The sequence below is a fragment of the Salvelinus alpinus genome, chromosome 5 (genome assembly GCF_045679555.1).
Source record: "Salvelinus alpinus chromosome 5, SLU_Salpinus.1, whole genome shotgun sequence".
NCBI lineage: Eukaryota > Metazoa > Chordata > Actinopteri > Salmoniformes > Salmonidae > Salvelinus > Salvelinus alpinus.
In genome coordinates, this window is record NC_092090.1 from 5,160,674 (window position 1) to 5,176,778 (window position 16,105).

The window sequence follows — 16,105 nt, forward strand, 5'->3', positions numbered from 1 at the left end:
AGACTGGACATAGTCTCCTCCAGGTGGACTGATCCTAATAAACTAGACTAAAACATGATATCTAGACTGGACATAGTCTCCTCCAGGTGGACTGATCCTAATAAACTAGACTAAAACATGATACATAGTCTCCTCCAGGTGGACTGATCCTAATAAACTAGACTAAAACATGATACATGATATCTAGACTGGACATAGTCTCCTCCAGGTGGACTGATCCTAATAAACTAGACTAAAACATGATACATAGTCTCCTCCAGGTGGACTGATCCTAATAAACTAGACTAAAACATGATACATGATATCTAGACTGGACATAGTCTCCTCCAGGTGGACTGATCCTAATAAACTAGACTAAAACATGATACATAGTCTCCTCCAGGTGGACTGATCCTAATAAACTAGACTAAAACATGATACATGATATCTAGACTGGACATAGTCTCCTCCAGGTGGACTGATCCTAATAAACTAGACTAAAACATGATACATAGTCTCCTCCAGGTGGACTGATCCTAATAAACTAGACTAAAACATGATATCTAGACTGGACATAGTCTCCTCCAGGTGGACTGATCCTAATAAACTAGACTAAAACATGATACATGATATCTAGACTGGACATAGTCTCCTCCAGGTGGACTGATCCTAATAAACTAGACTAAAACATGATACATAGTCTCCTCCAGGTGGACTGATCCTAATAAACTAGACTAAAACATGATACATAGTCTCCTCCAGGTGGACTGATCCTAATAAACTAGACTAAAACATGATATCTAGACTGGACATAGTCTCCTCCAGGTGGACTGATCCTAATAAACTAGACTAAAACATGATATCTAGACCGGACATAGTCTCCTCCAGGTGGACTGATCCTAATAAACTAGACTAAAACATGATATCTAGACCGGACATAGTCTCCTCCAGGTGGACTGATCCTAATAAACTAGACTAAAACAGGATACATGATATCTAGACAGGACATAGTCTCCTCCAGGTGGACTGATCCTAATAAACTAGACTAAAACACGATACATGATATCTAGACTGGACATAGTCTCCTCCAGGTGGACTGATCCTAATAAACTAGACTACAACATGATACATGATATCTAGACAGGACATAGTCTCCTCCAGGTGGACTGATCCTAATAAACTAGACTAAAACACGATACATGATATCTAGACAGGACATAGTCTCCTCCAGGTGGACTGATCCTAATAAACTAGACTAAAACATGATATCTAGACTGGACATAGTCTCCTCCAGGTGGACTGATCCTAATAAACTAGACTACAACATGATACATGATATCTAGACTGAACATAGTCTCCTCCAGGTGGACTGATCCTAATAAACTAGACTACAACACGATACATGATATCTAGACTGGACATAGTCTCCTCCAGGTGGACTGATCCTAATAAACTAAACTAAAACATGATACATGATATCTAGACTGGACATAGTCTCCTCCAGGTGGACTGATCCTAATAAACTAGACCAAAACATGATACATGATATCTAGACTGGACATAGTCTCCTCCAGGTGGACTGATCCTAATAAACTAGACTACAACATGATACATGATATCTAGACTGGACATAGTCTCCTCCAGGTGGACTGATCCTAATAAACTAGACTAAAACACGATACATGATATCTAGACTGGACATAGTCTCCTCCAGGTGGACTGATCCTAATAAACTAGACTAAAACATGATATCTAGACTGGACAGTCTCCTCCAGGTGGACTGATCCTAATAAACTAGACTAAAACATGATATCTAGACTGGACATAGTCTCCTCCAGGTGGACTGATCCTAATAAACTAGACTAAAACATGATATCTAGACTGGACAGTCTCCTCCAGGTGGACTGATCCTAATAAACTAGACTAAAACATGATATCTAGACTGGACATAGTCTCCTCCAGGTGGACTGATCCTAATAAACTAGACTAAAACATGATACATAATATCTAGACTGGACATAGTCTCCTCCAGGTGGACTGATCCTAATAAACTAGACTAAAACATGATATCTAGACTGGACATAGTCTCCTCCAGGTGGACTGATCCTAATAAACTAGACTAAAACATGATATCTAGACTGGACATAGTCTCCTCCAGGTGGACTGATCCTAATAAACTAGACTAAAACATGATACATGATATCTAGACTGGACATAGTCTCCTCCAGGTGGACTGATCCTAATAAACTAGACTAAAACATGATACATAGTCTCCTCCAGGTGGACTGATCCTAATAAACTAGACTAAAACATGATACATAGTCTCCTCCAGGTGGACTGATCCTAATAAACTAGACTAAAACATGATATCTAGACTGGACATAGTCTCCTCCAGGTGGACTGATCCTAATAAACTAGACTAAAACATGATATCTAGACTGGACAGTCTCCTCCAGGTGGACTGATCCTAATAAACTAGACTAAAACATGATATCTAGACTGGACATAGTCTCCTCCAGGTGGACTGATCCTAATAAACTAGACTAAAACATGATACATAATATCTAGACTGGACATAGTCTCCTCCAGGTGGACTGATCCTAATAAACTAGACTAAAACATGATATCTAGACTGGACATAGTCTCCTCCAGGTGGACTGATCCTAATAAACTAGACTAAAACATGATATCTAGACTGGACATAGTCTCCTCCAGGTGGACTGATCCTAATAAACTAGACTAAAACATGATACATAGTCTCCTCCAGGTGGACTGATCCTAATAAACTAGACTAAAACATGATATCTAGACTGGACATAGTCTCCTCCAGGTGGACTGATCCTAATAAACTAGACTAAAACATGATACATAGTCTCCTCCAGGTGGACTGATCCTAATAAACTAGACTAAAACATGATATCTAGACTGGACATAGTCTCCTCCAGGTGGACTGATCCTAATAAACTAGACTAAAACATGATACATAGTCTCTTCCAGGTGGACTGATCCTAATAAACTAGACTAAAACATGATATCTAGACTGGACATAGTCTCCTCCAGGTGGACTGATCCTAATAATGTTCTTGGATATTGAATTGGACTTGTTGCTGTAGTCAATGAGTAATAAAACATGACAGTTCCTCTTGGCTACACCCTTCGTATCTATTGGCTCTGAAACCAGAGGTAGAGGTGGATAACGGGAGATCTTACCTGTGAATGCTCCGTCTGGAAGTTGCTGATCCTCTGTGCGTATCCAGAGGTAGAGGTGGATAACGGGAGATCTTACCTGTGAATGCTCCGTCTGGAAGTCGTTGATTGTCTGTGCGTATCCAGAGGTAGAGGTGGATAACGGGAGATCTTACCTGTGAATGCTCCGTCTGGAAGTTGTTGATCATCTGTGCGTATCGGCCGTCAGCTTTCATCAGAGCTTTGTGTGTCCCGGACTCCTTAATCTGTCCACTCTCCAACACCAGTATCTCATCACAGAACTCCAGATACTGATACACACAGACAGAGAGACAGACAGAGAGAGGGGGAAGAGAGAGGGGGGGGAAGAGAGAAAGACAGAGAGAGGGGGAAGAGAGAGAGAGAGAGAAAGAGACAGAGAGAGAGAGAGACAGAGAGACAGAGAGACAGAGAGAAAGAGAGAAAGAGAGACAGAGAGAGACAGAGAGAAAGAGAGACAGAGAGACAGACAGAAAGAGAGACAGAGAGAGACAGAGAGAGAGAGAGACAGAGAGAGAGAGAGACATAGAGAGACAGAGAGAGAGAACAGAGAGAACAGAGATACAGAGACAGAGAGAAAGAGAGAGACAGAGAGAGACAGAGAGAGAGAGAGAGAGAGAGAGAGAGAGAGAGAGAGAGAGAGAGAGGGGGGGGGGAGAGAGAGAGAGAGAGAGGGAGAGAAGGGGGAATAGTAACGTTAATAATTTGAGGAGGGGAGAGAGGACATCCCTGTCGGGTTCCTCTTTCTGTAAGTCACTTTGGATCAAATAAAACCCTTTTGTGACCCGCAAGGGAATCAAACCCACAACTTAATCACCTGATCTAAAATACATCTGAACCACAGACAGAGAAAGGACAGCCAATATAAAAAGGATGTTGCGGACATGTGTACAAAATCGAGCACACAGCCATGCAATCTCCACAGACAAAACATTGGCAGTGAAATGGCCTTACTGAAGAGCTCAGTAACTTTCAATATGGCACCGCCATAGGATGCTACCTTTCCAACAAGTTAATTCATAAAATTTCTGTCCTGCTAGAGCTGTCCTGGTCAACTGTAAGTGCTGTTATTGTGAAGTTGAAACGTCTAGGAGCAACAACGGCTCAGCTGTGAAGTGGCGACACAAGATCACAGAAGGGGACCGGTGAGTGCTGAAGCACGTAGCGTGTAAAAATCATCTGTCCTCGTTTGCAACACTCACTACCGAGTTCCAAACTGCCTCTGGAAGCAGCGTCAGCACAATAACTGTTAGTCGGGAGCTTCGTGAAATGGGTTTCCATGGCTGAGCAGCCGCACACAATCCTAAGATCACCATGCGCAATGCCGAGTGTCGGCTTGACATGGAGCAGTGGAAACACTTTCTCTGGAGTGATGAATCACACTTCACCATCTGGCAGATGCCAGGAGAACGCTACCTGCCCCAATGCATAGCGCCAACTGTAAAGTTTGGTGGAGGAGGAATAATGGTCTGGGGCTGTTTTTCATGTTTCAGGCCCCTTAGTTCCAGCGAAGGGAAATCTTAACGCTACAGCATACAATGACATTCTAGACGATTCTACTGGGTTTTACACAAATATAAAACGTTGTATCCAGGACAAAAAGTGAATTACTTTGCCACATTTTTTGCAGTATTACTTTAGTACCTTGTTGCAAACAGGATGTATGTTTTGAAATATGTTTTATTCTGTACAGGCTTCCTTCTTTTCACTCTGTCATTTAGGTTAGTATTGTGGAGTAACTACAATGTTGTCTCCTGTCACAGCCATTAAACTATGTAACTGTTTTAAAGTCCCCATTGGTCTCATGGTGAAATCCCTGAGCGGTTTCCTTCCTCTCCGGCAACTGAGTTAGGAAGGACGCCTGTATCTTTATAGTGACCGGGTGTATTGATACACCATCCAAAGTGTAATTAATAACTTCACCATGGTCAAAGGGATGTCAATGTCTGCTTTTTTACATGTTTACCCATCTACCAATAGGGGTCCTTCTTTGCGAGGCATTGGATAACCTCCCAGGTCTTTGTGGTTGAGTCTGTGTTTGAAATTCACTGCTCGACTGAGGGACCTTACGGATAATTGTATGTGTGGGGTACATAGATGAGGTTGTCATTCATTTTGCACACATAGAGTCCATACAACTTATTATGTAACTTGTTAAGTACATTTTTTACTCCTGAACTTATTGAGGCCATAACAAAGAGGGGTTGAATACTTAATGACTCAAGCGAGTGAGATAATCAAGGGAAAAACGTACATAGTTCAGGGTTCAACGTGACTGTAAGCTGGTAACCAGCAGTTACTCCCTACCTGCAGTTGATGGGTGACCAGGATAATACTCTTCCCCTTCAGGGTCTTCTTGATGCACTCCTCAAAGATGTGTTTCCCCACGTGGGCGTCCACCGCAGACAGAGGGTCGTCCAGCAGGAGGATGTCTTGGTTGGAGTAGACCGCTCTGGCCAGACTGATCCTCTGTTTCTGACCACCAGACAGGTTCAGGCCTCGCTCACCTATCTACAGAACATCATATATAATACAGTCAGACAAGCTCTCCTATCCTGTTCACCTATCTACAGAGAAAACCCAGTCGGAACAGAACAGGTTCAGACATCACTCACCTATCTACAGAACCAGCAGTACAACCCAGTCAGTACAGAACAGGTTCAGGCCTCGCTCACCTATCTACAGAACCAGCAGTACAACCCAGTCAGAACAGAACAGGTTCAGACATCACTCACCTATCTACAGAACCAGCAGTACAACCCAGTCAGTACAGAACAGGTTCAGGCATCACTCACCTATCTACAGAACCAGCAATACAACCCAGTCAGAACAGGTTCAGACATCACTCATCTATCTACAGAACCAGCAGTACAACCCAGTCAGAACAGGTTCAGACATCACTCACCTATCTACAGAACCAGCAGTACAACCCAGTCAGAACAGGTTCAGACATCACTCACCTATCTACAGAACCAGCAGTACAACCCAGTCAGTACAGAACAGGTTCAGACATCACTCACCTATCTACAGAACCAGCAGTACAACCCAGTCAGAACAGGTTCAGACATCACTCACCTATCTACAGAACCAGCAGTACAACCCAGTCAGTACAGAACAGGTTCAGACATCACTCACCTATCTACAGAACCAGCAGTACAACCCAGTCAGAACAGAACAGAACAGGTTCAGACATCACTCACCTATCTACAGAACCAGCAATACAACCCAGTCAGAACAGTACAGGTTCAGACATCACTCACCTATCTACAGAACCAGCAGTACAACCCAGTCAGAACAGAACAGGTTCAGACATCACTCACCTATCTACAGAACCAGCAATACAACCCAGTCAGAACAGGTTCAGACATCACTCACCTATCTACACAACCAGCAGTACAACCCAGTCAGAACAGGTTCAGACATCACTCACCTATCTACACAACCAGCAGTACAACCCAGTCAGAACAGAACAGGTTCAGACATCACTCACCTATCTACAGAACCAGCAATACAACCCAGTCAGAACAGGTTCAGACATCACTCACCTATCTACAGAACCAGCAATACAACCCAGTCAGAACAGGTTCAGACATCACTCACCTATCTACAGAACCAGCAATACAACCCAGTCAGTACAGTACAGGTTCAGACATCACTCACCTATCTATAGAACATCATATATAATACAGTCAGACAAGCTCTCCTATCTACAGAAAACCCAGTCAGTAGCGTCCAGGTGCGGGCCCTGTTCACCTATCTACAGAGAACCCAGTCAGTAGCGTCCAGGTTCGGGCCCTGTTCACCTATCTACAGAGAACCCAGTCGGTAGGGTCCAGGTTCGGGCCCTGTTCACCTATCTACAGAGAACCCAGTCAGTAGCGTCCAGGTTCGGGCCCTGTTCACCTATCTACAGAGAACCCAGTCGGTAGTGTCCAGGTTCGGGCCCTGTTCACCTATCTACAGAGAACCCAGTCGGTAGTGTCCAGGTTCGGGCCCTGTTCACCTATCTACAGAGAGAACCCAGTCGGTAGGGTCCAGGTTCGGGCCCTGTTCATCTATCTACAGAGAGAACCCAGTCAGTAGTGTCCAGGTTCGGGCCCTGTTCACCTATCTACAGAGAGAACCCAGTCAGTAGTGTCCAGGTTCGGGTCCTGTTCTCCTATCTACAGAGAAAACCCAGTCAGTAGCGTCCAGGTTCGGGTCCTGTTCACCTATCTACAGAGAACCCAGTCGGTAGTGTCCAGGTTCGGGCCCTGTTCACCTATCTACAGAGAACCCAGTCGGTAGCGTCCAGGTTCAGGCCCTGTTCATCTATCTACAGAGAACCCAGTCAGTAGCGTCCAGGTTCGGGCCCTGTTCACCTATCTACAGAGAACCCAGTCAGTAGCGTCCAGGTTCGGGCCCTGTTCACCTATCTACAGAGAACCCAGTCGGTAGGGTCCAGGTTCGGGCCCTGTTCACCTATCTACAGAGAAAACCCAGTCGGTAGTGTCCAGGTTCGGGCCCTGTTCACCTATCTACAGAGAGAACCCAGTCGGTAGAGTCCAGGTTCGGGCCCTGTTCACCTATCTACAGAGAGAACCCAGTCAGTAGTGTCCAGGTTTGGGCCCTGTTCACCTATCTACAGAGAAAACCCAGTCAGTAGCGTCCAGGTTCGAGCCCTGTTCACCTATCTACAGAGAAAACCCAGTCAGTAGCGTCCAGGTTCGGGCCCTGTTCACCTATCTACAGAGAACCCAGTCGGTAGGGTCCAGGTTCGGGCCCTGTTCACCTATCTACAGAGAAAACCCAGTCGGTAGTGTCCAGGTTCGGGCCCTGTTCACCTATCTACAGAGAGAACCCAGTCGGTAGTGTCCAGGTTCGGGCCCTGTTCACCTATCTACAGAGAGAACCCAGTCGGTAGCGTCCAGGTTCGGGCCCTGTTCACCTATCTACAGAGAACCCAGTCAGTAGTGTCCAGGTTCGGGCCCTGTTCACCTATCTACAGAGAACCCAGTCAGTAGCGTCCAGGTTCGGGCCCTGTTCACCTATCTACAGAGAACCCAGTCGGTAGCGTCCAGGTTCGGGCCCTGTTCACCTATCTACAGAGAACCCAGTCTGTAGTGTCCAGGTTCGGGCCCTGTTCACCTATCTACAGAGAAAACCCAGTCGGTAGCGTCCAGGTTTGGGCCCTGTTCACCTATCTACAGAGAAAACCCAGTCGGTAACGTCCAGGTTCGGGCCCTGTTCACCTATCTACAGAGAGAACCCAGTCGGTAGTGTCCAGGTTCGGGCCCTGTTCACCTATCTACAGAGAGAACCCAGTCGGTAGTGTCCAGGTTCGGGCCCTGTTCACCTATCTACAGAGAGAACCCAGTCTGTAGCATCCAGGTTCGGGCCCTGTTCTCCTATCTACAGAGAACCCAGTCGGTAGTGTCCAGGTTCGGGCCCTGTTCACCTATCTACAGAGAGAACCCAGTCGGTAGTGTCCAGGTTCGGGCCCTGTTCACCTATCTACAGAGAAAACCCAGTCGGTAACGTCCAGGTTCGGGCCCTGTTCACCTATCTACAGAGAGAACCCAGTCGGTAGTGTCCAGGTTCGGGCCCTGTTCACCTATCTACAGAGAACCCAGTCAGTAGCGTCCAGGTTCGGGCCCTGTTCACCTATCTACAGAGAACCCAGTCGGTAGGGTCCAGGTTCGGGCCCTGTTCACCTATCTACAGAGAACCCAGTCTGTAGTGTCCAGGTTCGGGCCCTGTTCACCTATCTACAGAGAAAACCCAGTCGGTAACGTCCAGGTTCGGGCCCTGTTCACCTATCTACAGAGAGAACCCAGTCGGTAGTGTCCAGGTTCGGGCCCTGTTCACCTATCTACAGAGAACCCAGTCTGTAGTGTCCAGGTTCGGGCCCTGTTCACCTATCTACAGAGAACCCAGTCTGTAGTGTCCAGGTTCGGGCCCTGTTCACCTATCTACAGAGAACCCAGTCAGTAGCGTCCAGGTTCGGGCCCTGTTCACCTATCTACAAAGAACCCAGTCGGTAGGGTCCAGGTTCGGGCCCTGTTATTTGAAAGTCAAAAGACATTCTGACCTCTAGCATCAAATGAACGACTCTCAACCCGGATATATGTGAGCCTTTACCTCAGTTTGGTCGCCGTAGGGAAGAATAGCCAGATCTGGTATCAGGCTACAGGCACTGATGGCTTTGTCATACCTTAACGAAAGACAAAAAAGGGCAATAAACATGGGTTATCAGGGATTCATTCAGGAGAACAACATGGGTTACCAGGGATTCATTCAGGAGAACAACATGGGTTACCAGGGATTCATTCAGGGGAACAACATGGGTTATCAGGGATTCATTCTGGAGAACAACATGGGTTATCAGGGATTCATTCAGGAGAACAACATGGGTTATCAGGGATTCATTCAGGAGAACAACATGGGTTACCAGGGATTCATTCAGGGGAACAACATGGGTTACCAGGGATTCATTCAGGAGAACAACATGGGTTATCAGGGATTCATTCAGGAGAACAACATGGGTTATCAGGGATTCATTCAGGAGAACAACATGGGTTATCAGGGATTCATTCAGGAGAACAACATGGGTTATCAGGGATTCATTCAGGAGAACAACATGGGTTATCAGGGATTCATTCAGGAGAACAACATGGGTTATCAGGGATTCATTCAGGAGAACAACATGGGTTATCAGGGATTCATTCAGGAGAACAACATGGGTTATCAGGGATTCATTCAGGAGAACAACATGGGTTACCAGGGATTCATTCAGGAGAACAACATGGGTTATCAGGGATTCATTCAGGAGAACAACATGGGTTACCAGGGATTCATTCAGGAGAACAACATGGGTTATCAGGGATTCATTCAGGAGAACAACATGGGTTATCAGGGATTCATTCAGGAGAACAACATGGGTTACCAGGGATTCATTCTGGAGAACAACATGGGTTATCAGGGATTCATTCAGGAGAACAACATGGGTTACCAGGGATTCATTCAGGGGAACAACATGGGTTACCAGGGATTCATTCAGGAGAACAACATGGGTTACCAGGGATTCATTCAGGAGAACAACATGGGTTATCAGGGATTCATTCAGGAGAACAACATGGGTTATCAGGGATTCATTCAGGAGAACAACATGGGTTATCAGGGATTCATTCAGGAGAACAACATGGGTTATCAGGGATTCATTCTGGAGAACAACATGGGTTATCAGGGATTCATTCAGGAGAACAACATGGGTTATCAGGGATTCATTCAGGAGAACAACATGGGTTATCAGGGATTCATTCAGGAGAACAACATGGGTTATCAGGGATTCATTCAGGAGAACAACATGGGTTATCAGGGATTCATTCAGGAGAACAACATGGGTTATCAGGGATTCATTCAGGAGAACAACATGGGTTATCAGGGATTCATTCAGGAGAACAACATGGGTTATCAGGGATTCATTCAGGAGAACAACATGGGTTATCAGGGATTCATTCAGGAGAACAACATGGGTTATCAGGGATTCATTCAGGAGAACAACATGGGTTATCAGGGATTCATTCAGGAGAACAACATGGGTTATCAGGGATTCATTCAGGAGAACAACATGGGTTATCAGGGATTCATTCAGGAGAACAACATGGGTTACCAGGGATTCATTCAGGAGAACAACATGGGTTACCAGGGATTCATTCAGGAGAACAACATGGGTTACCAGGGATTCATTCAGGAGAACAACATGGGTTATCAGGGATTCATTCTGGAGAACAACATGGGTTATCAGGGATTCATTCAGGAGAACAACATGGGTTATCAGGGATTCATTCAGGAGAACAACATGGGTTATCAGGGATTCATTCAGGAGAACAACATGGGTTATCAGGGATTCATTCAGGGGAACAACATGGGTTATCAGGGATTCATTCAGGAGAACAACATGGGTTATCAGGGATTCATTCAGGAGAACAACATGGGTTACCAGGGATTCATTCAGGAGAACAACATGGGTTATCAGGGATTCATTCAGGAGAACAACATGGGTTATCAGGGATTCATTCAGGAGAACAACATGGGTTATCAGGGATTCATTCAGGAGAACAACATGGGTTATCAGGGATTCATTCAGGAGAACAACATGGGTTATCAGGGATTCATTCAGGGGAACAACATGGGTTATCAGGGATTCATTCAGGAGAACAACATGGGTTATCAGGGATTCATTCAGGAGAACAACATGGGTTACCAGAGATTCATTCAGGAGAACAACATGGGTTATCAGGGATTCATTCAGGAGAACAACATGGGTTATCAGGGATTCATTCAGGAGAACAACATGGGTTATCAGGGATTCATTCAGGAGAACAACATGGGTTATCAGGGATTCATTCAGGAGAACAACATGGGTTATCAGGGATTCATTCAGGGGAACAACATGGGTTATCAGGGATTCATTCAGGAGAACAACATGGGTTACCAGGGATTCATTCAGGAGAACAACATGGGTTATCAGGGATTCATTCAGGAGAACAACATGGGTTACCAGGGATTCATTCAGGAGAACAACATGGGTTATCAGGGATTCATTCAGGAGAACAACATGGGTTACCAGGGATTCATTCAGGAGAACAACATGGGTTATCAGGGATTCATTCAGGAGAACAACATGGGTTATCAGGGATTCATTCAGGAGAACAACATGGGTTATCAGGGATTCATTCAGGAGAACAACATGGGTTATCAGGGATTCATTCAGGAGAACAACATGGGTTATCAGGGATTCATTCAGGAGAACAACATGGGTTATCAGGGATTCATTCAGGAGAACAACATGGGTTATCAGGGATTCATTCAGGAGAACAACATGGGTTATCAGGGATTCATTCAGGAGAACAACATGGGTTATCAGGGATTCATTCAGGAGAACAACATGGGTTATCAGGGATTCATTCAGGAGAACAACATGGGTTATCAGGGATTCATTCAGGAGAACAACATGGGTTATCAGGGATTCATTCAGGGGAACAACATGGGTTATCAGGGATTCATTCAGGGGAACAACATGGGTTATCAGGGATTCATTCAGGAGAACAACATGGGTTATCAGGGATTCATTCAGGAGAACAACATGGGTTATCAGGGATTCATTCAGGAGAACAACATGGGTTATCAGGGATTCATTCAGGAGAACAACATGGGTTATCAGGGATTCATTCAGGGGAACAACATGGGTTATCAGGGATTCATTCAGGAGAACAACATGGGTTATCAGGGATTCATTCAGGAGAACAACATGGGTTATCAGGGATTCATTCAGGAGAACAACATGGGTTATCAGGGATTTATTCAGGAGAACAACATGGGTTACCAGGGATTCATTCAGGGGAACAACATGGGTTATCAGGGATTCATTCAGGAGAACAACATGGGTTATCAGGGATTCATTCAGGAGAACAACATGGGTTATCAGGGATTCATTCTGGAGAACAACATGGGTTATCAGGGATTCATTCAGGAGAACAACATGGGTTATCAGGGATTCATTCAGGGGAACAACATGGGTTATCAGGGATTCATTCAGGAGAACAACATGGGTTATCAGGGATTCATTCAGGAGAACAACATGGGTTATCAGGGATTCATTCAGGAGAACAACATGGGTTATCAGGGATTCATTCAGGAGAACAACATGGGTTATCAGGGATTCATTCAGGAGAACAACATGGGTTATCAGGGATTCATTCAGGAGAACAACATGGGTTACCAGGGATTCATTCAGGAGAACAACATGGGTTATCAGGGATTCATTCTGGAGAACAACATGGGTTATCAGGGATTCATTCAGGAGAACAACATGGGTTACCAGGGATTCATTCAGGAGAACAACATGGGTTATCAGGGATTCATTCAGGAGAACAACATGGGTTATCAGGGATTCATTCAGGAGAACAACATGGGTTATCAGGGATTCATTCAGGAGAACAACATGGGTTATCAGGGATTCATTCAGGGGAACAACATGGGTTATCAGGGATTCATTCAGGAGAACAACATGGGTTATCAGGGATTCATTCAGGAGAACAACATGGGTTATCAGGGATTCATTCAGGAGAACAACATGGGTTATCAGGGATTCATTCAGGAGAACAACATGGGTTATCAGGGATTCATTCAGGAGAACAACATGGGTTATCAGGGATTCATTCAGGAGAACAACATGGGTTATCAGGGATTCATTCAGGAGAACAACATGGGTTATCAGGGATTCATTCAGGAGAACAACATGGGTTATCAGGGATTCATTCAGGAGAACAACATGGGTTATCAGGGATTCATTCAGGGGAACAACATGGGTTATCAGGGATTCATTCAGGAGAACAACATGGGTTATCAGGGATTCATTCAGGAGAACAACATGGGTTATCAGGGATTCATTCAGGAGAACAACATGGGTTATCAGGGATTCATTCAGGAGAACAACATGGGTTATCAGGGATTCATTCAGGAGAACAACATGGGTTATCAGGGATTCATTCAGGAGAACAACATGGGTTACCAGGGATTCATTCAGGAGAACAACAGGGGTTATCAGGGATTCATTCAGGAGAACAACATGGGTTACCAGGGATTCATTCAGGAGAACAACATGGGTTATCAGGGATTCATTCAGGAGAACAACATGGGTTACCAGGGATTCATTCAGGAGAACAACATGGGTTACCAGGGATTCATTCAGGAGAACAACATGGGTTACCAGGGATTCATTCAGGAGAACAACATGGGTTACCAGGGATTCATTCAGGAGAACAACATGGGTTATCAGGGATTCATTCAGGAGAACAACATGGGTTATCAGGGATTCATTCAGGAGAACAACATGGGTTATCAGGGATTCATTCAGGAGAACAACATGGGTTATCAGGGATTCATTCAGGAGAACAACATGGGTTATCAGGGATTCATTCAGGAGAACAACATGGGTTATCAGGGATTCATTCAGGAGAACAACATGGGTTACCAGGGATTCATTCAGGAGAACAACATGGGTTATCAGGGATTCATTCAGGAGAACAACATGGGTTATCAGGGATTCATTCAGGAGAACAACATGGGTTATCAGGGATTCATTCAGGGGAACAACATGGGTTATCAGGGATTCATTCAGGAGAACAACATGGGTTATCAGGGATTCATTCAGGAGAACAACATGGGTTATCAGGGATTCATTCAGGAGAACAACATGGGTTACCAGGGATTCATTCAGGAGAACAACATGGGTTACCAGGGATTCATTCAGGAGAACAACATGGGTTATCAGGGATTCATTCAGGAGAACAACATGGGTTACCAGGGATTCATTCAGGAGAACAACATGGGTTATCAGGGATTCATTCAGGAGAACAACATGGGTTACCAGGGATTCATTCAGGGGAACAACATGGGTTATCAGGGATTCATTCTGGAGAACAACATGGGTTATCAGGGATTCATTCAGGGGAACAACATGGGTTATCAGGGATTCATTCAGGAGAACAACATGGGTTATCAGGGATTCATTCAGGAGAACAACATGGGTTACCAGGGATTCATTCAGGAGAACAACATGGGTTATCAGGGATTCATTCAGGAGAACAACATGGGTTATCAGGGATTCATTCAGGAGAACAACATGGGTTATCAGGGATTCATTCAGGAGAACAACATGGGTTATCAGGGATTCATTCAGGAGAACAACATGGGTTACCAGGGATTCATTCAGGAGAACAACATGGGTTATCAGGGATTCATTCTGGAGAACAACATGGGTTATCAGGGATTCATTCAGGAGAACAACATGGGTTATCAGGGATTCATTCTGGAGAACAACATGGGTTATCAGGGATTCATTCAGGAGAACAACATGGGTTATCAGGGATTCATTCAGGAGAACAACATGGGTTATCAGGGATTCATTCAGGAGAACAACATGGGTTATCAGGGATTCATTCAGGAGAACAACATGGGTTATCAGGGATTCATTCAGGAGAACAACATGGGTTATCAGGGATTCATTCAGGAGAACAACATGGGTTATCAGGGATTCATTCAGGAGAACAACATGGGTTATCAGGGATTCATTCAGGAGAACAACATGGGTTATCAGGGATTCATTCAGGAGAACAACATGGGTTATCAGGGATTCATTCAGGAGAACAACATGGGTTATCAGGGATTCATTCAGGAGAACAACATGGGTTACCAGGGATTCATTCAGGAGAACAACATGGGTTATCAGGGATTCATTCAGGAGAACAACATGGGTTATCAGGGATTCATTCTGGAGAACAACATGGGTTATCAGGGATTCATTCAGGAGAACAACATGGGTTACCAGGGATTCATTCAGGAGAACAACATGGGTTACCAGGGATTCATTCAGGAGAACAACATGGGTTATCAGGGATTCATTCTGGAGAACAACATGGGTTATCAGGGATTCATTCAGGAGAACAACATGGGTTATCAGGGATTCATTCAGGAGAACAACATGGGTTATCAGGGATTCATTCAGGAGAACAACATGGGTTATCAGGGATTCATTCAGGAGAACAACATGGGTTACCAGGGATTCATTCAGGAGAACAACATGGGTTACCAGGGATTCATTCAGGAGAACAACATGGGTTACCAGAGATTCATTCAGGAGAACAACATGGGTTACCAGGGATTCATTCAGGAGAACAACATGGGTTATCAGGGATTCATTCAGGAGAACAACATGGGTTATCAGGGATTCATTCAGGAGAACAACATGGGTTATCAGGGATTCATTCAGGAGAACAACATGGGTTACCAGGAATTCATTCTGGAGAACAACATGGGTTATCAGGGATTCATTCAGGAGAACAACATGGGTTATCAG

The 16,105-nt window shown here is 44.9% G+C and overlaps 1 protein-coding gene across 1 annotated transcript in view; it reads right to left on the reverse strand.

Moving 5' to 3' along the window:
* abcc12 (ATP-binding cassette, sub-family C (CFTR/MRP), member 12) overlaps positions 1 to 16,105 on the reverse strand; it is a 101,346-nt gene that overhangs the window by 28,776 nt on the left and 56,465 nt on the right. The window contains exons 14-16 of the mRNA XM_071400410.1: positions 9,325 to 9,397; positions 5,512 to 5,715; positions 3,342 to 3,476 (exon numbers count right to left, since the gene is read on the reverse strand). Of these exons, the coding sequence (XP_071256511.1) occupies positions 3,342 to 3,476; positions 5,512 to 5,715; positions 9,325 to 9,397 (412 nt within the window). The remainder of the gene's footprint in view (positions 1 to 3,341; positions 3,477 to 5,511; positions 5,716 to 9,324; positions 9,398 to 16,105) is intronic.